Genomic DNA, 23,333 nt, shown 5'->3' with positions numbered 1-23,333 from the left:
GTTTTCTTCATAATTTTATAATTTTCTCCATGAAGATCTTGTTTTTCTGACTTTTTTTATTTTTATTTTTTTTGGTGGCTGGCCATACAGGGATCGAACCCTGGACCTTGGTATTATCAGCCCCACGCTCTAACCACATGAGCCAACCAGCCAACCGTCCATGAAGATCTTGAACACACTTTTATTAAGTTTGTCTATTCTTAGACACCTGACAGATTTTGTTACAATTATAAACACGATTCATTTCTCCTATGACATTAACTATTGCTGGGAAAAGAAATGTTGACTTTTGCATGATGATCTTGTTATTGAACTCTGAGTACTAATAGTTTCTTAGTTGATTCTTTGATTTTTTTTTTTCTTTTGATAGACAATCATATTGTCTGAAAGTTATATTTTTGTACATTTTAAAAATTCTCAGGCTGGCCGGTTAGCTTAGTTGGTTAGTACACAGCCTTGTAACACCAAGGTCAAGGGTCCAGGTCCCCATACTGGCCAGCCACCAAAATAAAGTAAAATCCTCGTACCTCCTTTCTCTTTCCTAGACTCTCTGCATTCGTCCCGATGTCCTCGGCAGCACAGACATCCTCGTTTTGGATGGAGAACTTTTGTTTCACCATGAAGCATGACATTTGCTTCTGTTATAAATCTTTCATGGGGTTACATTTTTAAAAAAATTTTCTTTACAGATGGTTGTTAAAAATTACCGGATGCTTTTCCCTGAGGTTTTGAAGATGATTCTGTTCATGTCCTTCACCCGACTCATGTAAGAAAGAACGTGAATGGGTGTTCCCGTGTTGAACGTTTTTATGATATCAACTCGCCTGCGCTGTGACGCACTTTCCTTTTCATACCCTACTGGATTTCACTGGCTACTGTCTTAGGAAGGGTTTCTGCACCTGTGCTTGTGAGACTGGCCTATAGTTTTCTTTTCCTGTGTGTTTCTTTGGCTTTCATGTCAGGGCTCACTAGCCTGTATATGTTCTGGAGCAGTTTTTCCCCCTGAAAACGGATCAGCCACATTTCAGGGGTTCACCAGCTACTCTGTTGGACAGTGTGGTTATTCACGGACTAATTTGTGATGAGCTCTTTTCAGTTAATACGTACCGTACATCTTTTCCAGTCGGCAGGTGCATGTTTTGTATAGATCTGTCACATACTTTTTAACTGCTGCCCCATCTTCTGTTTGGAATATAATTTCTTTAACCTGTGTCCTATTGATGAACAATTTGGGATGTCTCCAGGTCTTCACTATTCAAACTCTGCTACACTGAAAATTCGTTCCCTTCTGTCTTGAGAAATCCAGACCCATATACGGAGAATTGCTGGTTGAAAGGTGTAGGCGTTTTATCTACATCCTGCCCCATGTCCGCCCTTGAACGCTTACCTGGCAGGAATCGACTTTGCCTTCCAGAAACCCCGCACAGATCATGCGGTCTGTGAGGGAGAAGTTGTAGAGCGCACTGCACATCTTCTGGTCTATGATGCCCACGGACGCCTTCTGCAGGACATCAGGCTTGGTAGCTACCAGAAAAGGAGAGCCCTGAAGTGCCACTTACAGAGCGATCACGAAACCATACCCAGTTTAGGTCTGATAACAACCCAGAGACAGAGGCACTATCCCCGTCCTACAGGGAAATCGAGGCTCACACAGTTGCAGAAATTACACAAAGTCACATAGCGAGGATTCCCATGTTGGAGCCCTGGCGTCTCGCCACTGTCCCCACGTGGCTGGGGCCCTAGTGCTTTGGATAACCTGTAGAAAGGCCATTCTGAAGCTTCAAAGGAAGTGTTAACCCTTGCGGGTAGGGGGTTCTGAATGGTATAGCACAAGGGTCAGCAAACTTTCCTATAAAGGGCCAGAGAGTGAAATAATTTTGGCTTTACGGGCCAGACAGTCTCTGTTGAGACTATTCAACTCTGCTGTTGTAGCAAGAAAGCAGCCAGAGACACTGTAAATGAATGAGTGTGGCTGTGTGCCAATAAAACTTTATTTATACCAACAGGTGCTGGGTGGGATTTGGCACCATGGCAAAATGGAGAGGTGAACAGTATGCAGACAGTGGCACCAGACACAAACGATGCAGTCAGGCTGGCTCAGGGCCCAGGTGAGGGTTGCCAGTCCCACCCCTTCCCTGACCAGGCCCAGGGGACAAAGCCACCGTTGCCCTCAGCGAGCTCACCATTTCCCTCCTCCGTGTTACCCCATCCAGAGATCATGCACTTCCGGCCCACGGGGAATTTCTGGATGGCCAGAGGGAGGCAGACGGGCTGGATGTACTTGTTGAAGACCAGGGGGCTGGCCAGCTCCAGGACGGCCACGTCGAAGTCCAGGATGCCGGGGTTGTAGAGGGGGTGCAGGACCACCCTGCGGAGCCCCATCTTCACCGGGCTCCCACCAGCGCCCAGGAGGGACACGGTGCCCAGCTGGGCCCGGACCTGCTCCACCTTTGTGCTGCCAAGACAGGGGCCTCAGATGCGCCTGCCAGCCCACTGCCCATGCCCACCTTCCCCAGGGAAAGACTCCAGGGCCACCAGGAGGAGGGGGGCCTCAGGGCTGGGGGTACCCTTGGGAGTTCAGTGTCTTCATCTGTAACAAAGACCCCCAAGGCTTTGTGAATCTCAAAGGTAAGTGCAGCCTGGGTGTCACGCCACGGGGACTGGAGCCCGCTGCCCTGCCCCTGCACCGGGTCAGGCCCCGTGTATCCTCCAAGCCTCGGCGCCGGCTTGCACCAAGCCCCATCCTCCTGGGGGCTCCTCCTGTCCCGTTTCCCATCACTCCGACTAGAGGAGGAAAGGCTTCTGGGCCGTGGCCCACGTGGCGGCCCCAGCAGGGACAGGGGTCTGACCATGTGAGGATCTGAGGGGTGAGGGGCTGGCTCCTGACATGGGAGGCCTTACTGGTTGAAGCAGTGGGCGGCAGACAGCAGCCAGCGGTCACCCACCACGGTGGCTCCACAGAAGTGCCGGGAACCTTCCTTCAGGCTGACCTGCCAGGGCACCTCCCCCGAGGCGGCTCCAAACCCGCCCACAATCCGGGTGGGCTTCTCCATCGCGGGTCTGGCCCCACACTCTGGGAGGGGATGAGAGAGGGGAGTCTGGGCATCTTCCCCTGCTCGGAACGCGAGCACTGTGGGCCCGGAGGCGCCTCAGGACACAGGCCCGGGGCAGGTGCAGTGACTAGCCCCACTGTACAGGCGAAGCAACTGAGGCTTCGGGGTGTCAGCAGCTTGCCCGAGGCCGCACGGCAGGGGTGTGGCACCGCTGGGGGTATAAATGGAAAAGGCGAGCGAAAAATTGTATGGTGTCCTGGCCCCGTCAGCCTAAGACCCCGCACACAGACCTGCAGCCCACAACGTCAGGTTTACTGGCTCATTGCAACCGGGGGTCTGCGCACCAGAAGACCCTTGGGAGGGCTCCCCAGAAAGAAGAGTCGGGTTATTGTGGGCTTGGGGGACAGGGCGGGGAGTAGGGGAGACTGACATGAAGCTTGGTTTCTCGGCTCTCATCCAAGCGGGGCCACGTGTAATGGGGTCAACTTCAGGTCTCGGCTCAGACTGGAAACCACGAAGACAGACGTAGAATGTTCTGCCGGAGCCCTGAATCCGGAGCTCTGCACCCAGGCTGTAAACTGAGGTCGCTTCTCTGGGTCAACGTGAATGGGGGTACGGATGGGGCATCTCATTTTTCCTGATCTGACTCAAAACAGCAATGTTTGTGACAGATTTCAGAGAGCAAGGTTTCCCCTGTGAGGGACAGAGCGGAATGGCACAGGGAGCGGGGCCTGGGAGCGACCCGGCCTCCCGATCCTTCGAGCCGGCGTTGCCCACGTTCCTTATCTTTGCCCACGTGTCGTGAGCAGCCCGGGCACAGCCTGATTCCTTCCTTTTTTTGTGTGGCCGGTACAGGGATCAAAGCCCAGGCCTTGCTGTTATCAGTGCCACGTTCTAATCAACTGACCTAACCTGCCGGTCCCTTGATTTCTCTTTCTTAATCCGCGGCTATTTCAAAAAGTTCATGGAAAAATAGAATTGAAAGGTAATACTGATCTTCCCGTGAACTTTTTGAAGTTCCCTCGTATACTTGTAAATAGTTTTGGAGGGACATGGACAAGCTATATAGCGTTAATCATCAGGATGACGGGGCTGGCCGGTCAGCTCGGTTGGTTCAGGCTCAGTGTTATAACCCCAAGGTCAAGGGTTCAGATCCCTGTGCCGGCCACCAAAAAAAATAAATAAATAATGCAGATCTGAAGGATGGACAATCTGTGACCTTCATCTGTGCCTGTGCTCAGACCGACATCACTAACCAGTCACCAATCTCTCTTTCCCCAAGTGCTTCAGAAAGCCAGGACCAATCGATCTCTGACCCTGCACAAGAGTGGATATCAACTCCTACCTATCTGCCTGGAAAATACCTTGTGGCTTAGGAGCGGTGACCAAGTCAAGAGGCGCAGTGCTGGGGGCCAGCGTGGGTTTGGTGGGGGTGTTGACTGCAGGGCTCTCGGGGTTGGTGGGCCAGGCAGTGCTGCGGGTGGTGGGGGGAGGAGCCATGGTGGGGGCCAGAGGTGTGCCTGCTGTGGTGGTCACCTCCAGGATCCAGTCACGCAGCCTGGTGACCCGAGCATAGACCCCTGGACGCCGGGCTTCTGCACAACCAATTCCCCAGCTCACAATGCCAGCCAGAAAGAACCTGCCGGAGGGCTCCTCACAGACCAGGGGGCCTCCTGAGTCACCCTAGGAAACAAAGGCACACCATCAGGATAGGTTGGGGCTTCCCGGCAGCAGCCAGTCCACAAGCCAGAGCTGCAAGATCAAAGGAGCCCTGCACCAAGACGCCTGTGATCCCTGTCCCCACGAGCTCACAGAGCAAGTGTGGACTGATAGTTCACATCTCAGAGCCTCAGTTTCCTTTTCTGTGGGAAAAAAACAAAAGCAAAACAAGACAGTCGGACTATGGGATCTCTAAGATTTCTTCCAGGTCTACCACTGGCAGTGTAAGACCTGACCCAAATAAACAACATCCCCTCCCGTCTTTAACCCAGTAGATCTTTGCTAATGTCACCACTTGCTTAGGCTGACAGTACAGCTGCCCTGCGGGAGCCTCCAGATGTCTCACCGGCAGCTGCAGCGTTTCCCCCAAAGTGCCTGACCTGCTCTGACTTGTCCTGTCTTGCTGTCCTTTGTCTTCCATCCGCACCCAGCTCACCTTCTTAAACACAAGCTCTTTCTTATTATTTCCCAACATTTTCTCCAGGTTCTGGTTTCGCTGTGGTAACCTGAGCACATCTAGCAGTCTCTCCCTCCCTTTTTTTTCCCACCCACCAGGCCTTAGAAATGAGAGCAAAGATATAAACTAAAAAGAAGAGAGTCCATTAAAGAAAACATGGTATATATACACAGTGGAACACTACTGAGCCAGGAAAAAGGATGAAATTCTGCAGCAACATGGATGAGCCCGGAGAAAAGTATGTTGAGTGAAATAAGCCAGGCACTGAGAGAGAAGTAACCACATGTCATACGTGGAAGCTAAAAAGGTTGATCTCGCAGAAGTTGAGAGAGGAGCGGCGGTTCTGGAGACTGGCAGTGGCGGGTGGTCAGTGGGTCCAACATGGTAGAGAGAGGATGGGACCCAGGGTTCCCTAGCAACACAGTCTCCTCTGTTAACAGCAAAGTCCTGTGTCTCTCCGCAGAGCTCGTCAAACGTCCGCAACACAGAGGTGACAAATGTTTGAGGCGATGGAGATGCCAGGCACCTTGACATGATCACTGCGCACAGTGTGAATGTATCCCCGTTGTCATACTGTGCACCATGATTATCTATAACTATCATGGGTCAATCAAGAAAAATAAATTAAAAAGAGAGAAATAGAAAGTAGAACAGTGATTACCAGAGGCAGGGAAAGGCCAGGGGGACGGGGGTGGGGAAAGGCTGGTGACGGGTACAAGGTTACAAAGTTACACTTAGATAGGACGAACAAATTCTGGTGCCCTAGGGCGACAACAGCTGATAATGTTGTGTATTTCAAGATAGCCAGAAAGGGGGATCTGGAACCCGTAACCACAAAGAAATGGTGAATGTTTAGGTGCTGCGTGGGCTAAGTGTTCTTTTTTTTTTTTTTTTAATGTTTTGTTTTGTTTTTATTGGTTATGAATATTCATGGGGTACAAAGCAAATTGTCACCACTTGTGCCTAAGATGTGATGGCCAGATCCATCCTGGCAGCATGTCCATCACCACAGATTGTGATGATACCCCGTGCCCCCACCCAGCTAACTCTTCCGATTAGATCCTTGTACAGCACATGGATGTACTGAAACAACAAGCTATACCCAATAAACATGTACGATGAAAAAGTAAAATAGGAAGGAGTCCACAGCCGTGCCAGTGATGAAGCGGGACGTGAAGAGTCATGAAAGGCCAGCGGAGGGGAGGAGCTGCCCAGCCTGAGTGCTGGAGCCCAAGAAATTGGGGTAGAAAAAGGGGTTTGGGGACCAGCAAGGGATCAGCAAGACAGGGAGGTCTTTGGTCCCTAGACAAGGGACATCCAGTCCTGGAGTACAAGCTGCTGAGGTCTCCCACCCAGAGGCAGTGCACAGTAGATGTGAGATCGCATCAAGGATCAACCAGTGTTCGGGGGATCCTTGAAATTAAAAACGACGACGACAAAAGAAAACAATAAGTTATATTTGCCTGAAATATAATTAACCAAAACCCTAGAGTATCGCACAACCACCGTAGGAGCTTATTACATTCCTCAGAGGAATGGGGAAGAAACGGCGTTCATGCAACAAGAGCAGGACCCTGCCAGACAGACGGTGGCTGAAGAAAGAAGCAGTGACACTCCTTGAAAACAAAACTGTCATTGTTGACATAAGATCCAAATGCAAGCACTGAGTAGCAGAATGAACATTGCTGAAGAGTTAATCAGGTGTCATAGAAAAAAGGTCTTACTATAATTGCGACAACAAGCTATACAGCTATAAAGCAGAAAGGAACAAACAGCAATTTCTCTCTCTCTCTTCAGTCTCTGTGCCTCTGCGCATCCCTCAGCATTCACACTCACTTGTGTCCACTTGTGCATTCTTCTGGTGAGGGGGGACCGTGGAGGGGAGCAACGGGGTGGAAACCTGGGGGCCCTTCCCAGCCAGCCTCGGGCGGGGCATTGTCTGGGTGCCAGGGCTTACCTGGCAAGAGTCCACCTTCCCATCCAGGTAGCCAGCACACACCATCCTGTCTGTGAGTGAGTGGCCATACAGGTCGGCACACAGGTCCTGATCCAGCAGCTCCACGGTGGCTTTCTGCAGCACCTCTGGCTTCACCACTGCCCCAACAGGGAGAGAAAAGCAGGGTGAGAGTGCCGGAGCCCTGGCAGCCATCCTGAGCCAGGAGGCTTAAAAGGATGGCCCTTCTCCAAGCCTCAGTTTCCCCAGCAGCAAACGTGGCTGCTAGCTGCACCCAGATGAGAAACTAGCAAAGGGTTAACATGCCCCAGATGCCCCCTGATAACCCTCCCCCCCCCCGACACCTAAGAGCATCAGACTTTACACCCATTCCCCAAACTGCTTGGTCCTCAGCCTGCCTTATTTCTCAGGCCCCAAACTCAGAGTCAGCCTGGCATCTTCTCTCTCTCAGAATCTATCAGCTCAACACCCAAATGCACCCAGAATCTGCCCACCTCTCACCACTGGGCTGGGCGGCCATCAGCCCTTGCCTGTTCCCTCCCTGTTCTGCTGTTGACTCTAGTCCTGCCCTGCTGAAATCTGTTCCCACACAGCAGCAAGCACCATCCTTGCTAAACTTTATCTTTTCTTACTTATTATTTTGGGGCAGCTGGATGGTACAGGGATCTGAACCCTTGACCTTGGTGTCACTGTCCTGCTCTAAGCAACTGAGCTAACTGGCCAGCCCAGGGGTTATTTTAAACAGTGCAATCACCAACAACAACAACAAAAAGGCACAAAAATGTCCCAGAAAAGTGGTCCTCAAATGTTAAATAAAATTTGGGGGAGGCTATTTTTTTGGACTAGGCTCCTGCATTAAGCCTAACAGACCAAACCAATATGGAGTTTAACTATAGTAGCTGAGCCTTAGTTAATTGCAGGAGGTTCTGTAACCAATTAACCACTGAGGCTGTAACCAGTAGTTGCGACACTGCACTTCCGTTTCCTGCAAATGCTGTCAGGTCACATGATTGGTTGCAGTTCCCTGAACCTGCTCTGCTTCGGGGGGCTCCCTGACTCGCGGATCATGTTTGCTCTTTGTTTTGTTTTTCTTTGCTCAAACTAAGTAAAACATTTTTTTTTTCAGTTAAAAACAAAATTTTATTTTTTGTATGGGTGGCCAGTACAGAGATCTGAACCCTTGACCTTGGTGCTGTCAACACCACGCTCTTCCAAAAGAGCTAAGAAGCCAGCCCTTTTTACCAGTTAAAGTTTAACACTTGTACATTTAACACAATAGACACTGCAATAAGGACACATGTTCACGAAATGAGCTGAAACAAGAGGGGAAAAAAAAGAATAAAAACAACAAAAAGAAAATTACCAAAAAAAAACAATAAAAAATATAAATAAAGAAAGAAACAAGTCGGCAGAGTGTGGCCTACCTAGTTCCGCCTCAGCTGGGAACGTGCATGTCGGAAAATAAAACTTTCACTGTTCTGTGCATGTCTGTGACTGACCCCATGCACATTGATTTGGGGGTTGCAAATAACTTTCAGCAAGTCGTCCAGTTTGCACACACAGAGTCTGTGAATCAGGAGGAGTAGCTGTGTTTTGCCCCCCGCCCGCCTGGGTGGGGAGGCCTCTGCTCGGTCCCCCGGTGGGGAAATGCTTACGGAAGTCCTCCTTGAGGTAGCCCCAGCCCGAGATCAGACACTTCTTGCCGGGCGGGAAGATGTGCGTGGTGGCCGGGAGGCACGCGGGCTGGATGTACCTGCCAAAAGGCAGGGGGCTGGCCAGCTCCAGCACTGCCACGTCGAAGTCGGCCGTGTCCGAGTTGTAGAACGGGTGCTTGATGACCTGGGCCACCCGGGCCCGCACGGTGCTGGCCTCCAAGCCAGTGAGGTAGGTTGTGCCCACGTAGGCCACCCACTCCGTCAGGTCTTGGAATCTGTGGGGGCCAAGCCACAGCTCAGACGTCCACCCAGGGTCAGGGCCGTAGGGGGAGGCTGGCCAGACGCTGGCCTCAGGTGCAGAATTTAAGGGGGTGTCCCCAAACTCAGTGATCCAGATTAATAGCAATGTAATAAAAAAATCACAAGTGTGGAAGAATCCATGGTGCGTGAAGTAGAAACATTTTAAACAAAGACAGGATATGACAGGGCTGGGATTGGGGCGAGAAGAACCAGGCACTAGCCTTGGGTGCAAAATTTAAGGAGCGCCCAAAATCTCGGTTATCAGGATAAAGCGTACGGCAATGCAATGTTTTCAAAACATCAAAATGAATGCAAAAAATATAGACAATGAACACAGCGTCAACAAAATATCATTACCAGGGTAAATGCAAATCAAAGGCACAGTGAGCTACTGCTCCACGCCCATTAGGATGGCTGTTGTCAAAAGACAGAAAATCACAAGTGCTCGTGAGGATGTGGAGACATCAGAACCGCTGTGCACCGCTGGAAAAGTGGCAGCTCCTCAAAAGTGGAATATCAAATGACCGTGTGGCACAGCAGCTGCACTTCTGCGTATGCATCGAAGGAATCGAAAACAGACTTGAACAGGTGTTTGTACACCCAGGCTCTCAGCAGCGTGAGTCACAACAGCCAAAAGGCGGAACAACCGTGTCCATCAACAGACGGATGGAGACACACAACGTGGTCCCCCCGCTCAGTGGAACAGGACTCAGCCTTAAAAAGGAAGGAAATCCTGGCATGTGCTACAGCGTGGATGGACCTTGAGGACATTGTGCTTGGTGACATAAGCCAGTCACACAAGGACAAACACTGTGTGATCCACTCACAGGAGGTCCCTAGAGTCGTCAGATCCACAGAGGCAGAAAGTAGAATGGGGGGTGCCAGGGGTGGGGAGGGGGACGGGGAGTGAGTGTTTCATGGGGACAGAGCTTCAGTTTGGGAAGATGAGGAAGTTCTGGAGACGATGGTGGTGACGGCTGCACAGCCACGTGAATGTGCTTAATGCCACCGAGCTGTGCACTAAACATGGTTAAGATGTGAATGTTATGTTGTGTGTATTTTATCATAATTAAAATAATAAATTTTAGAAAGGACGCATTCCGATTCGAAAGGAAGGAAGGAAATAGAGTTCCAAGGGCTCCGAGGACACTGGGAGCTGCGGTGTCCCCGGACAGGGAGGGAAGGCGGGAGGAAGACGGGGCTGTGGCCTGAGCCCCGGGGCCACGCGGGACCCGGAGCAGGGGACTTACTCGCTGAAGCAGTGGGCGGCAGACACCAGCCACCTGGCGCCGACGACAGTGGCCCCGCAGAAGTGCTCTCTGTTCTCGCGAAGGCTGACTTGCCAAGGAAACTCGCCCGGGGACGCGTCCAGGCCGCCCACGATCCTGCCGGCCGAGCTCCAGGCGGGCCGCGCGCCGCACTCTGGAAGGCACCAGGGCACGCCCGGGCGGCTGAGCAGGCAGGGCCGCTGGCCCGGCTCCCGGCACGCCCGTCTCAGTCGCTCACTACGGCCCCAAGGCCAGTAAGATGCCACGTGCCCCCCATGGCCTTCCCCACCCTCTCGGGGTCCCCCTGTCTCTCCCGCCCTCCAGGCCTGCGGGTCCAACACCCACGGCCACTCGCACCACTGGCAGCAGAGAAAGGTCTCCGTCCAGGAAACTTTTCTCTGCCCTGAGTTCGAAGTCGACATGTTACGCTTCGTCATACTGGTTCTGTTTGTTTTGTGGGGTTTGTGCATGTGGTTTTCGTTGTCGTTATTTCGTGGGCTGGTACAGGGATTGAACCGTGGACCCTGCTGTTACCAGCACCACAGTCTAACCAGCTGAGCGAAGCAGCCAGCCTGTCACACCGTTCGTGACCATGTGCTCGGTGCCAGGCAGGAACCTCACCAGCACTTTCGACTTTAATCTGAGTTGTGCAGACTCGGCAACCGAAGAGCCAGGTTCTCGCTTTCTTGGGTTTGTAGCTGCCTGGTGGTCATTTCCCTTCTCTTTCCCCCACTGACCGCTCCTGTGACATCTCAGTTTCAGCGAATGTGCCCATGCAGTAAAGGGTTGACCCAGCAGGCCTGGGTTGTCCAAACCCTGCACATTTCAAAGAAAGGGCTGGCCCCTGTTTAACTCCTGGAAGGAAATCTCTAAGCACTTAGAATATCCAGCCTGATAACAGTGTCTTTATTTACCTGGGCCCTTAGACCGCTCCAGAGAGTTTAGGCTAACAATATGACTTTTGGTGGGGACCTTGGGCCACGTGGTACCAGGAGGGGCAGGAGACTGTTACAAGGTGAATTGTGTCCCCGCCCCCCAAATCCTAACCCCTCAGCACATGTGAATGTGACTGTATTTGGAAATAGTGTCATTGCACGTGGAATTAGTTAAGATGGGGATGTGCTGGAGTAGGGTGGGCCCTAATCCAATAGCTGGTGTTCTTATAAAAAGGGGAGATTTGGACACAGTCATGCACACAGGGAGAACACCTTGTGAAGACAGGGGCAGAGATCGGGGTGATGCTTCTGCAAGCCAAGGATTGCCACAGCCACCAGGAGCTGGGGAGAGGCCTGGGACAGATTCTCGATCAGCCTCAGCAGGAGCCAGCCCTGCCCTGTCTTGATCTCAAACTTCTGGGCTCCAGAACGATGTCAGTAAATTTCTGTTGTTTACACCCCCCAGTGCGGGGATCTTTGTTACAGCAGCCCCAGCTCTGCAGGTGCAACATAAAATGACCAACCCCCATCAAAACCCTGGACACCAAGGTGTGGGTAAGCTTTCCTGGTTGGCAATACTTGGTGTGTGTAGTCACAGGTGGTCCCTGGGAGGCATAAGCACAGTTCACACAACTCCACTGGCAGAAGACAAATGGACGCTCGTGCCTGGTCTCTCCTGGACTCTGATTTCATCTTTTCCTTGAACTGTAAGAAGCTATGACCATGAGCATAACAGCTTTTCTGAGGTCTGTGAGTCCTTCTAGCGAATCATTGAACCTGAAGCTGGGCTTAGGGAGCCCCAACCACAGTGGCCAACTTCAGTACATCAAGGACACCTTACCCCCCATGCTCCTGTCATTCTCCACATCCGGACTCTATGCATGTCTCCTTTACAATGTATTTTGCAAGTGCAAAGTTCTCATATGTACATGTTTGTATAGGATGGCGTGTCTCTCTGCTCAGTCTACTTTTATGTCCTTCAGTAAAGTTTTATTACATGATTATTATTACAGGCACGACACATGTTTGTAAGTTTAGTCCTTGACATTTTATTTTGTTGCTGCTACTCATCACAAGTGTGATTTTTCCATTGTATCTTCTAATCTGTAATAACTTGTATAAGGGCCGGCCCGTGGCTCACTTGGGAGAGCCTGGTGCTGACAACACCAAGTCAAGGGTTAAGATCCCCTTACCGGTCATCTTTAAAAAAATAAATAAAATAAGAACTTGTATAAAGCAAAACAATGTATTGATACTTGTACTGATCTATATATTGACATTTATTTTATCCTCTCCTCATTATTGGAGAGAGGATATTGAGGTATTTTTAATACCTTATTTTGAATAGCTTTTCAGTCAATTTATTGATTCATTTTTTTTATTTTGGGGGGGGGCTGGCCACTAGAGGGATCCAAATCTTTGACCTTGGTGTTACCAGCACCACACTCCCCCCCTAGTAAGCTAACTGTCCAGCCTTATTGATTCATTTTAGACAGACAATTACTTCACCTGCAACTTATGAAAGTTTTCCCTCATCCTTTTCAATACTTACATTACTGTTCTTACCTTATTGCAGAGGCTAGCATCACTAGAAAAATGTTAACAACTCTTACAGCATTTTAATTGTCTACTTCACTTGCTTGAATCACTTCAGCAACTCCCCACTACCTACAGGACAGAGCTCCAGTTGCTGGTATTTGTGGCTTTCTACAGCTTGGCCAGAATCTACCTTTTCAGCCTGATTTCTCTTCCCAACTCCCCCCAAGGACTCTCTGTGCCACACACCCTGTTCTTTTCCTTTTCTGCTTCTTGCTCATGTTTCTCCCCCACACCACAGTGTCCTCTCCCTTTTCTCTGCCCACTCCAGTAAGTGCCCCACTCCCCATGTGCCCACATGTGATGTGCACTGTGAGCCAGAGAGCAGAGCTAGCAGCTGACCCTGGCAAGGGGATAAGGACTGGAGAGCAAGCCAGACAGGCAGACTGACCACAGTGCACCTCATCAGATCCATCGGAGCAGTCGACTCTGTCGTCACACTCCGGGTTCGCTTTGGTCACACACTGGCTATTCCCGCAGGAAAAGGAGTTCCCTGGACAGCGGCCTGAGGACAGAGAAGAACCATGTTCCTGATCTCACTCCACCATTCCCAGTCTCAGCGAGATACTGCTCTCCGCTTAGACCCTCCAGAGCGTGGAAAACATCCCTTATATATTTGCTTGTCATTGAGTATTTCTGAGATAACTTTCTTGCAATTAGTACGGAGACATAACACAAGGATGTCAATTAGCACCGGAGCCAGGGCTGAGCACACAAATGTATGTGAGCCATGTGTGTGCTTTCAAATGTTCTAGTAGCTATGCTTTTAAAAAGTAAGATATAGGTAAAATTAAATTTTAAAAATTATGGTAAAATACACATAACAAAATTTACCATCCTAGCCATGTTCAGGTGCACAGCTCAGTGGCATCAAGCACATTCACGTGGCTGTGCAGCCGTCACCACCATCATCTCCAGAACTTTCTCATCTTCCCAAACTGAAATTCTGTCCCCATTAAACAGTCCCCAGCCCCCTCCCCAGCCCCTGGCACCCCTGTTCTACTTTCTGTCTCTGTGGATCAGACGACTCTAGGGACCTCCTGTGAGTGGAATCACACAGTGTTTGTCCCTGTGTGACTGGTTTCTGTCATTGAGCACAATGTCCTCAAGGTTCATCCACGTGGTAGCACGTGCCAGGATTTCCTTCCTTTTTACGGCTGAGTCATATTCCACTGTATGGATGGACCATGTTGTGTTCATTCGAAAAGTCATTTCTAATAATATTTTATTTCACCCAAGAGATCTAAAATATTTTCATTTCAACATGTCATCAATATAAAAGATGATCAGTGAGAAATTTTACGTTCTTTTCTCATATCAAGTCTTTGTAATCCTGTGTGTATTCTATACTCACAGGACGGAGGGATTTCTCAGGACATGGGACTTTCAGTACTAAATCCTGCACAGTCCCAGGCGAGCCAGGATGCGCTGATCGCCCTACACACATGGTGTTAGTCATGTTTCTCGTTTTCTATATTCTGATGCTGGGATATCTTGGGGTCTTATTGACCCTGGAGGGACAGCCTCGCCTAGAGTTGACTAGTTCCTAGAGATAGCAAACAAGTCAACCAGAAGCATGCCTTTCAAACGCAAACCAACCAACCCAGAACCCGCACCGCACCCTTCCTCTGTGGGGCTCTGAGCCAGTATCCACCTGCCCCAATCTCCCCAGGGCCAGGTGCCAGACAACCAGGGCCAGGCCCTGTGCTCAGAGGTCTCCTACAGGGTCTCTCTGGACATCTGCACTCAGGGCCTCACATACTCTCATGAGCTGCAGCAAATATGGCCATTGCATGTAAAGACCAGGCGTGTCTGTGGTTCGAACCTCTCCTGGGGCTGCTGCTGGTGTGTTGATCATCAGTAACGTCCAGCTGCCGAGGTCACTGCCCCACCAGCTCCAGCCGTGACCACAGGTCACAGAACACTCCAGCTTGGCTCGAGATAGGAGATGAGCACGTTTTTATCCCACGATTCAACGTTGAGGATTTCATAACCACATATTTTTACACATGTGTATCGTGGCAGCAAAACGCAGGTTACAATGCACACGTCTATTGCGAGGGGGGCTCAAAACACCGGGGTGCAAACAACGATGGAAATCTATGCGCTCCTTGTAAATGACACTACATTCCGTCTTGACACGGAAAGATGCCCACAGGGCGGTACGGAGCAAAGGGAGCAGGTTACGTAGGATCTGTTTATGGAAAACGAGGTTTATCCCCGTCGGGACTGTGGACACTGGGGCAGGATCACTCTCTGTGGTGGGGCATCCTGGGCGCTGCAGGGGCTGAGCAGCGTCCCTGGCCTCCACCCACTCCATGCCAGGAGTGCCCCCCAGATTTGACAACCACAGATGTCCCCAGACATGGCCCAGTGTTCCCCGGGGGGTTGCAGGATCCCCCCTAGTTGAGGAGCATTGATGTCAAAGCCAAATGAATGTATCCACACATGTGTATTGCGATGTCTAGAAGGAAAGTCACCAAAATCTTAAAAACGACAAGATTTCCAACACTTATCCTTTTTCAAAAACAACCACCACCAATCCCGTTTCCTCGTAACCCTGCTCGGCCACATATGGTTCAGAGTCAGAGAGCCGTCCCTTCGCAGCCGCTCCAGCTCTGCAGGAGGCTGGTGCCACAGCCAGCATCTCCCATGTCCCCGGGGTTTCCTTCGCTTACTTGCAAGCAGCCTTAGGAAACCTCTGCAGGTAGCACAGTCACAGAAAATCTGGCAGAAGGCGGGGAGCTCATGACATCGAGAAGCACATACCTGACTTTAAGTCTCTTTCTGTCAACTGTCCCTTATGGATCCCTGCGGGAAAGCAGAGAGGACAGAAGCTCATTCAGTGAGTGGCGAAATCTTTGAAAACATGTATCACGGGCAGCCAGCAGCGCAAAGCACAGAGCCACACCGAGCACCACAGAAGCCACTTAAATTCTGACTTCAATCGATGAAGATGAGATCGAATTAAACACTCTGTTCCTCAGTCTCGCTGGCCACACGTGGAGCATTCAACAGCCCCACGGCGCTGGGGCTACTGTATCGGACAGTGCGGACAGGACAGTACAATCCCCGAGAAAAGTTCTGTCAGATAGCACTGGAGCAGAGGTGACTAAGACCCAAAGCAGTGTGTCGGGGCTGGTGGGGAGGGAACTATAAATGTCCTTCACAGCAAGGTCACGGTGGCAAGTCTTTATAACCTCATGACAGTCTAAACTGGTGTCTGGCCTCCAGTCACCCCCCACGGCACCATACACCTTTAGAGAGCAGCATTGACTCTTATTTCTAGAGCAGGGATTGGCAACCTACAGCCGTGGGCCAAACCTGGCCCACTGCTTGTTGTTGTAAATAAAGTTTTATCGGCACACAGCCACACCCATTCTTTCACATACCCTCCATCGCTGCTTTTGTGCTGCGGTAGCAGACTTGAGAGGTCGCAACCAAGACCCAAACATGAAAATATTTACACTCTGGCTCTTTGTGGAAAGAGGTGGCCGACCCCGGGTCTGTGCCATTGACAGGAAAGCAATGTGGGCGTGTTTTCTTTTCACGGGAGGGGCGGTCATTGAAAACCTGAAGTTTAATGCAACTGTCTATGGCTCCCCTCCCAAAGCAGCCCCCTCCAGCTTCCTCTTGATGGTGTGTCAGCCTTGATGGCCCACTCACCCGTGAGCTCGGCCGACAGGATGGTGCCGTAGGCAGCCAGGGGGATGCCGCCTTCCCGTAGCCTTGCCCGAATCCCCTTCTGCAAGAGCTCCTCCTCCAGGCCCAGGCGCAGCAGCTGGAGGGCTCGCAGCAGGAAGCGCAACTGGAACCGCACCAGCACGCTGGAGTTCGCATCCCTACAGGCAGGAGGAGAGGCCCTTGGAGAAAGAGGGGCTCCCCTCTGCTGGAACCTTCCAGAACCTCTCAGATGTGCACCAAGGTCCCTTCACCCAGTGGAGGCTCTGACTCACCTGTAACTTAGCACCGTGCAGTCCACGCAGCTTGCCTCTAACTCTGTCTTCCGAAAGCTGCTTACAAACTGCAACGGAAACAACAGCAGCCAACACTGAGACCCACGGCGACGGCAGCCGCCACCATGGAGACCCGCGTGTGCTGAGGGTGCCAGGGAGGGGTGGGTGCTAGGGAGAAGTGTCTCCTTTCACACTCAGTAAAGGTGCATTTTGAAGTTATTCATATAAAAATTCGTTCCATCCACAGATGGATAAATAAAAAATGGGATATATCCACCCTCTGGAACATTATTCAGCCAGAAGAAGGAATGAATCCCACTCCTGGGTGTACACCTAGAAGAACCCAGAGCAGAGTCGTGGAGAGACACCGTACACCACGCCCACGGCAGCGCTGCTCACAGCAGCTGAGAGGTGCAGACGACCCAAGTGTCCACAGACAGACGAACGGACACAGCGCGGCCCATCCACACCGTGGAGCGTCACTCAGCCGTGAACAGCAGCGAGGCTCTGACACACGCTGCCACAGGGATGGACCCGAACACGTCACACTCAGTGACAGATGCCAGACACACAAGGCCACACGGTGTGCGACTCCATTTACAGGAAACGTCCAGAACAGGCCGGTCCACAGAGACAGAACGTGGATTCATGGTTGCCGGGACTGGGGGACGGGGTGGGGTGTGACTGCTGATGGGGACAGAGTGTCAGTTTGGGAAGATGAGAAAGTTCTGGAGGCGATGGCGATGTTGGTTGCACAACCGTGTGAATTACTTAATGCCACGGAACCGTACACTTTTTTTGGGGGGGGTGGCTGACCGGGGATCCGAACCCTTGACCTTGGTGTTACAACACCACGTTCTAACCAGCTGAGCTAAGCGGCCGGCCCCGTACACTTGAAAATGATTAAAATGCCAAATTTTATGTTATGTGTATTTTACCATAATTTAAAATGTTTTAAAAAGGGAAGTTATGCTCGTTATCTGTGGCCTGTTTCCCACCCTCACCCCCGCCCCAGTGGGGGCCATGGCTGAGAGGCAATATGCCAGGGTGTGCACGGACCACTGTGCTGGTCTGTTTCTCCACTGACGGGCACATGGGTTGTCTCCACTTCTGGGCTGCTGTGAACACCCACGCGCGGGCTTCTGTGCGGACACACGTGTTCACTTCTCTTGGGCGGACACCCAGGAGTGGAACGGCTGGACCGTACGGTGACTCTATGCTCAGCCTCTGCAGGAGCCACCAGCTTGTTCCCCACGGCGGCTGCAGCATCTCCCATTCCCACCAGCAGCGCGTGAGGTTCTGACTTCTCCGCTAGAGCAAAGCCGAGAACCTCCGCACGTGGCCTGCAAGTCCTGCATGCGTCAGTCCCCACAGGACACAACTCTCCCCTGCGTGCACCAGCCTGGCCACCCTGGCCTCAACCTGTGTGTCCCACGGCTCCACCACCCTGTCCCAGAGCCCTGCTAGGCTGCGGCCCCCACTTGGCTCCCGCCTCCTGCTCTCCATCCTCCAGCATGGGAAGCTCCTCCAGGTCAGAGCCCCCAAGTTGCCCCTTTGTCCATCTGGCCCCCAAAGGCAGGCTGCCCTCACCAGCGTCTCCAGAGCGGGCGTCAGCGTGCGGTAGTAGTCCGAGGTCACCTGCTGCAAGCTGCTGGCATAGCGGACCCCTTGCAGCTCGGCCGTGTGTTCCACGCGGACGCCCTGTGTAGAGAGGAGGGCTGCGGACGAGACCAGGGCCCCGTGAGAGAGCCCGGCCGCGGGGGCCCAGGGCTCAGGGCTCGGCTGAGCCTGCCACCGAAGGCCCCGGCCTCTCTGCTCCTATGCCACCCTGGGGTCTGATCGCGCCCAACACATGTGGGATGGGTGACTTCCAAAGTGTCCTGGTTTGGTGATGAATTCTATGGTCACTTACTCAAAGGCCCCCAGGTACAGCATAAGGCTGGTAAACACTGAACTGAGCGGGCCCCAAATGTCCCCAAATTTTCTGTGAGGGCTGGAATAGGTCCTGCTCCTTCGTGTCTCATTTGCAGTGTCCGCTCACGTGACCATGGAAGGACAGTCCCACCTCCTCCCTGGGAAGGGGACACTAAATATTACAGAGGCATAATCAGAGCCGGGTGACCTAGGGCCAATGTCCCCTGAGGCCACCCTCCGGAAAACACGAATTTCTAACCGTCAGAAACATTGCACCAGAAAGTACACAACTGCACAAAAAATTTTAGATAAAGCCTACAATAGCAACCACATAAACCACGAAAGCACGAGTGTTGGTCCAAAGTATGTTGGAACTGTCAAAAGTGCACACTAACAAGAACTGGCCATAATTACAAAATTTAAAAAAAAAGAAATTAGCAACAAGTAAACCGTGAAAGCTGGGTCCCAGTTCTATTTATCCTAAAGGGACATATATTCATGCAGATAGATATGTAGATATTCATTTGTTCAATAGATAGAATAAATATTCTAAAACAACTAATATTCTAAAACAAAAAATATTCTAAAACAGCTCTAAAAATGGTCTGTTTTCTCATTTGAGAAACTAAAAGTAAAGAAAAACTAGCACCCTGTGGTGTGGGCTGAACTGCCCGTGTGCTGTGTCCCAGCTGCTCATTCATTAAGTCTTTGCTTTGAAATAATTATAGACTCATAGGAAGCTGCAGAAATAGTGCACAGAGGGCCCGGTACCCTTCACCCAGCCTCCCCAACCTCTCCAACTACAGTTCTGAGCTGTCTGGGAAGGGGCTGAATGTTCACTTTCATTTGTTAAAAAAATTTAAATTTTAATTGGAAGTGCTTCTTAGAGACTTCCTGGAGCTTCAGGGGGTCCTGCTGGGGATTACACTATCTGTTCTCAGAATGTATCTGTTTTTCTAGATACAGGTGTGAACCTGTGCCCCGTCCCTGCCTCTCACTAGGATGTGCACACACACACACATACACGCATAGGCGTGCACACGCATGTGCACACACACACGCATAGATACACACGCACAGGCACGCACGCACACACACAGGCACACACGCACAGGCACTCACACACACAACACACAGGCACACACGTGCACACACGCACAGGCATGCACATGCACGCGCACACACGCATGTGTACATGCACGCACAGGCACGTGCACACACGCACACGCACGCACACGCATGTGCACACGCTCGCACACCCATACACACAGGCACACACATACACACAGGCACACGCACGCGCACACACACACAAACCCACAGAGCCCAGATTTTATTGCACTTCACACCCACAGCCACTAGAGGGCGATAGTCAAACGTGTCTGGCTCTGGGATGTTCCAGAAGTTCCACAAAAATTAAATTATAAAAAATCAGGGGGACCCACACAAGGCGGCCACCTTTCTATTTTGTCACACAGGAGCATTTCCCTTAAACTACCACTTACTATCATCATTTTATAAAAGAAGGGTGAAGAAAAGATTTTTTTTAAAAAGAAGAAAAAATCAAAACATACAAGAAAGTTGATTTTAACGCCCTTCAAATAAGACTGTCGGAAACCTGTCATCTCAGCATAAGCCCTCCCAGGTCTCCGCCGTCCAACAGAACTCCATGCCAAGATGGAATGTTCTAGATCTTCCCTGCCCAACAGTGCCCACGAGCCACGGGTGGTTAGTGGGCAGTCGAAACGTGGCTGCTGGGGCTACGAACTGAATTTTAAATGTTATTTAGTTTTAGGAATGATTTAAATCTAAACATCCTGGAGCTAGGAGCTGTCATGTTCATTTCTGCATCATTTGTAACGGTTGCTCGTGCTTCCCAAGAATTCCTGTCTATGTTCTAGATCACAACACGCAGGGACTCTAGGACAAATGACACACGAGCAGAAGCAAGATTCTGGAAGAGATGCAGACTGTCATTCATGTCGTGAGTATATGCAAAATACACGATAGCAGGTGTCGTAGCAATGCTGGAGAAAAGAAGGTTGTGAAACAACTTGAAAAAAACCTAATCTTTGAATAGGTGTGATTTATGCACGTGGCTCAAAAATCAAGCAATACCGAAGGGCGGACGGTGCAAGGTCTCCCTCCTGCACCTGCGGCCCAGGGCCCCTGCCTTGGCCTCAGAGGCAACCAGTTAATCAGACTCTGAAACTTCCTTCCTGAAAACTATTTATGCTCATAGACAGGCAGTTTTTCACTTCCCGCTACTCTGCACACACATTCCCCTTTTTGAAACTTAGGTCACTTGCGGATCGTTCCATCCAAACCCAGGAGACGCTTCCTTTGTCTGTTTTTATAGCAGCAGCCCCTATGCTGTATGGACGTGCTGCAGCTCTGTATGTCCCGTGCTAAATAATATCAATACGATGCTGTTGTTCAAACAATGAAAGAAATATGCAGTGTGGGCAGCTGTGGGTCGCAGGTGGTGGGAACGTAAGTGACGGGTCATTTCTATACTTTTAGGTACTGTTCAGATTTCTCAGATCTTTCTAAAACAAGTTCATTCCACCGTCTCTACTTCCCTCCAGCTGCAAAACTTCCTTCGGGAACCCCTTCAGTTGGGAAAACTGCGATCGGCAGTAACCCGCCTCCCCATCCCCCATCCCCCTGACAGTGGCTCCTGCGTCCCTCCTATCTTCAGTGGCCTGAAGGGTCAGCCTTCACGACCACGCTTGGACGCTCGGCCCTTTGATTCTGGGATAATCACGTGGACACCACTGAGCCACTTCTGAGTGTCTTTGTGCCGTTGCCTGATTTTGTGAACCCAGCCAATCCCACAGCCACTCACCCCAAAGGACTCCCAGGGTGAGGACCACCACACAGGTGGCCACTACTGCGGTGACGGCCACTCGACAGCACGCGGCATCCGGAGCGGCGACTTCTTTGGTTGTCCTGGGCATGAGCTGTAAGTCAGCCACGGTGGGCTCCATGGCTCAGAGATGAGACACCAGGACAGCGAGCTAGGTGCCAGCAAAAAAGGGACAGAAAACAAGGTCAGAGCTCGAAGGCGTTTTTCTTCCCCTAAGCAAGGGTCACACTTGTGGCGTCGTTATGTGGCGCATGACTGGGTGACCTGCTCAGAGCCAACAACCCTCCCAAGCTCTCTCCATCCTTTCGCCTCACTTTGTAATCACAGCCACCGTGGCCACCACCAGCACCTCAGGTGTCTGTCCTCACTAGAAGTCACGCTCCAGCCGTGTGTTGGCACGCGTCTGATGACAGGCTTCAGTGAAGGGAAGGGGCCCGATGTGTCGTGTCTGCCAGTTCCTGTGGTGTCAATACTCCCACCGCGGCCGATGTGAAGCCGCTCGCGTAACACCACTGGCCAGAGCCGGGGGAGACGCAGTATGAACTGCTGTATGATTTCCCACCATGCAGATACAAACAGACGCAGACAAGCTCAGGACCGGGGACCACGGGTCGGAGAACTTTTTCTGGAAAGGACCAGGTAGTAAATATCTCCATCTCGTGAGCCCTGCAGGCTCTGTGCAAAGGACCCCACCCCGCCATCGCAGCACGGAAGCAGCCAGCCCACAACTGTGGACCGTTCCCTGTGGCCACGGTCCAGTAACGCTTCCTTCATGGACCCTGAAATTCAAATCCCATATAATTTTCACGTCACGATATTATTCCTTTTTTTTTTTGAGTCTTCTTTGACCATTTAAAATGCAAAAATAATTCTTAGATCAAGGGCTATAGAAACGGGTGTGTGGGGGGGAGCTGTTTAGTATGTGGTGTTGGTAACGCCGAGGTCAAGGTTCAGATCCCCATACTGGCCAGCCCCCCCTCCCAAAAAAAATACATGCACAGGTGGCCGACATGACATGGCCCATGGGCTGCAGTTTGCTGGCCCCTGGCGTAGATAATAGTAAAATGCAGGAAAATGATCATGAAGGGGTGATTGAGCGCTGACGACCTTTGCTTATACAGGCTGAGGATCCCTTATCTGAAGTGCTTGGGACCAGGAGTGTTTTGGATTTTGGATTTTTTCAGATTTTAAAACATTTGCATTGCACATACCTGGCATCCCAAATTCAAAGATCTGAGCATCGTGAGCCTCATATCGGCTCTCAAAGAGCACTTGTGGCTTTGGGAGCATTTTTGGATTTCAGATTTTCAGATCTGGGATGCTCAACCTGTAATATAACTTTTTAAATTGTGAGCGTATATAATGTAATCTTCGATAACATCAGCTCCAGCACGTCCTTGGTTGGAACTGTCTGCCGTTCACAACGGTTTTGGTGCCTAAATGGTGGCAGCACGTGGCAGATTCAGCAATGATCAAACGATTATTCTCCCTGTACCTCAAATTCACTGGGTCTACCAGAGGCCCTGCCTTCCCTCCAGACCTGCTTATTCCCCACCTCTTGTGTTCCTGAAGCCCAGATTTCCTCAGGGGGATCCCACCCACCCACATGGGCCCCTGCATGTTAGGTGAGCTCCTGGGAAGGGGCAGGTGATCCAGG

At 51.1% G+C, this 23,333-nt stretch overlaps 1 protein-coding gene across 2 annotated transcripts in view; it reads right to left on the bottom strand.

Annotated features, from left to right (window-relative positions):
- TMPRSS9 (transmembrane serine protease 9) overlaps positions 1-21,797 on the bottom strand; it is a 29,431-nt gene extending 7,634 nt beyond the window's left edge. The window contains exons 1-13 of one of the 2 annotated variants that reach the window (XM_063111277.1): positions 21,656-21,797; positions 18,484-18,611; positions 16,894-16,961; positions 16,604-16,779; positions 15,707-15,748; positions 13,329-13,442; positions 10,389-10,560; positions 8,839-9,113; positions 7,187-7,323; positions 4,418-4,736; positions 2,902-3,073; positions 2,184-2,455; positions 1,388-1,524 (exon numbers count right to left, since the gene is read on the bottom strand). In XM_063111277.1, coding sequence (XP_062967347.1) covers positions 1,388-1,524; positions 2,184-2,455; positions 2,902-3,073; positions 4,418-4,736; positions 7,187-7,323; positions 8,839-9,113; positions 10,389-10,560; positions 13,329-13,442; positions 15,707-15,748; positions 16,604-16,779; positions 16,894-16,961; positions 18,484-18,611; positions 21,656-21,797 — 2,154 coding nt within the window. The remainder of the gene's footprint in view (positions 1-1,387; positions 1,525-2,183; positions 2,456-2,901; positions 3,074-4,417; positions 4,737-7,186; positions 7,324-8,838; positions 9,114-10,388; positions 10,561-13,328; positions 13,443-15,706; positions 15,749-16,603; positions 16,780-16,893; positions 16,962-18,483; positions 18,612-21,655) is intronic. The other variant, XM_063111278.1, reaches the window with a different exon arrangement.
- Between the last annotated feature and the right edge of the window lie 1,536 nt (positions 21,798-23,333).

The sequence above is a fragment of the Cynocephalus volans genome, chromosome 10 (assembly GCF_027409185.1).
Source record: "Cynocephalus volans isolate mCynVol1 chromosome 10, mCynVol1.pri, whole genome shotgun sequence".
Taxonomy (NCBI): domain Eukaryota; kingdom Metazoa; phylum Chordata; class Mammalia; order Dermoptera; family Cynocephalidae; genus Cynocephalus; species Cynocephalus volans.
Note: the sequence above shows the minus strand (reverse complement) of the source record. Positions and strands in the feature narration are given on the sequence as shown.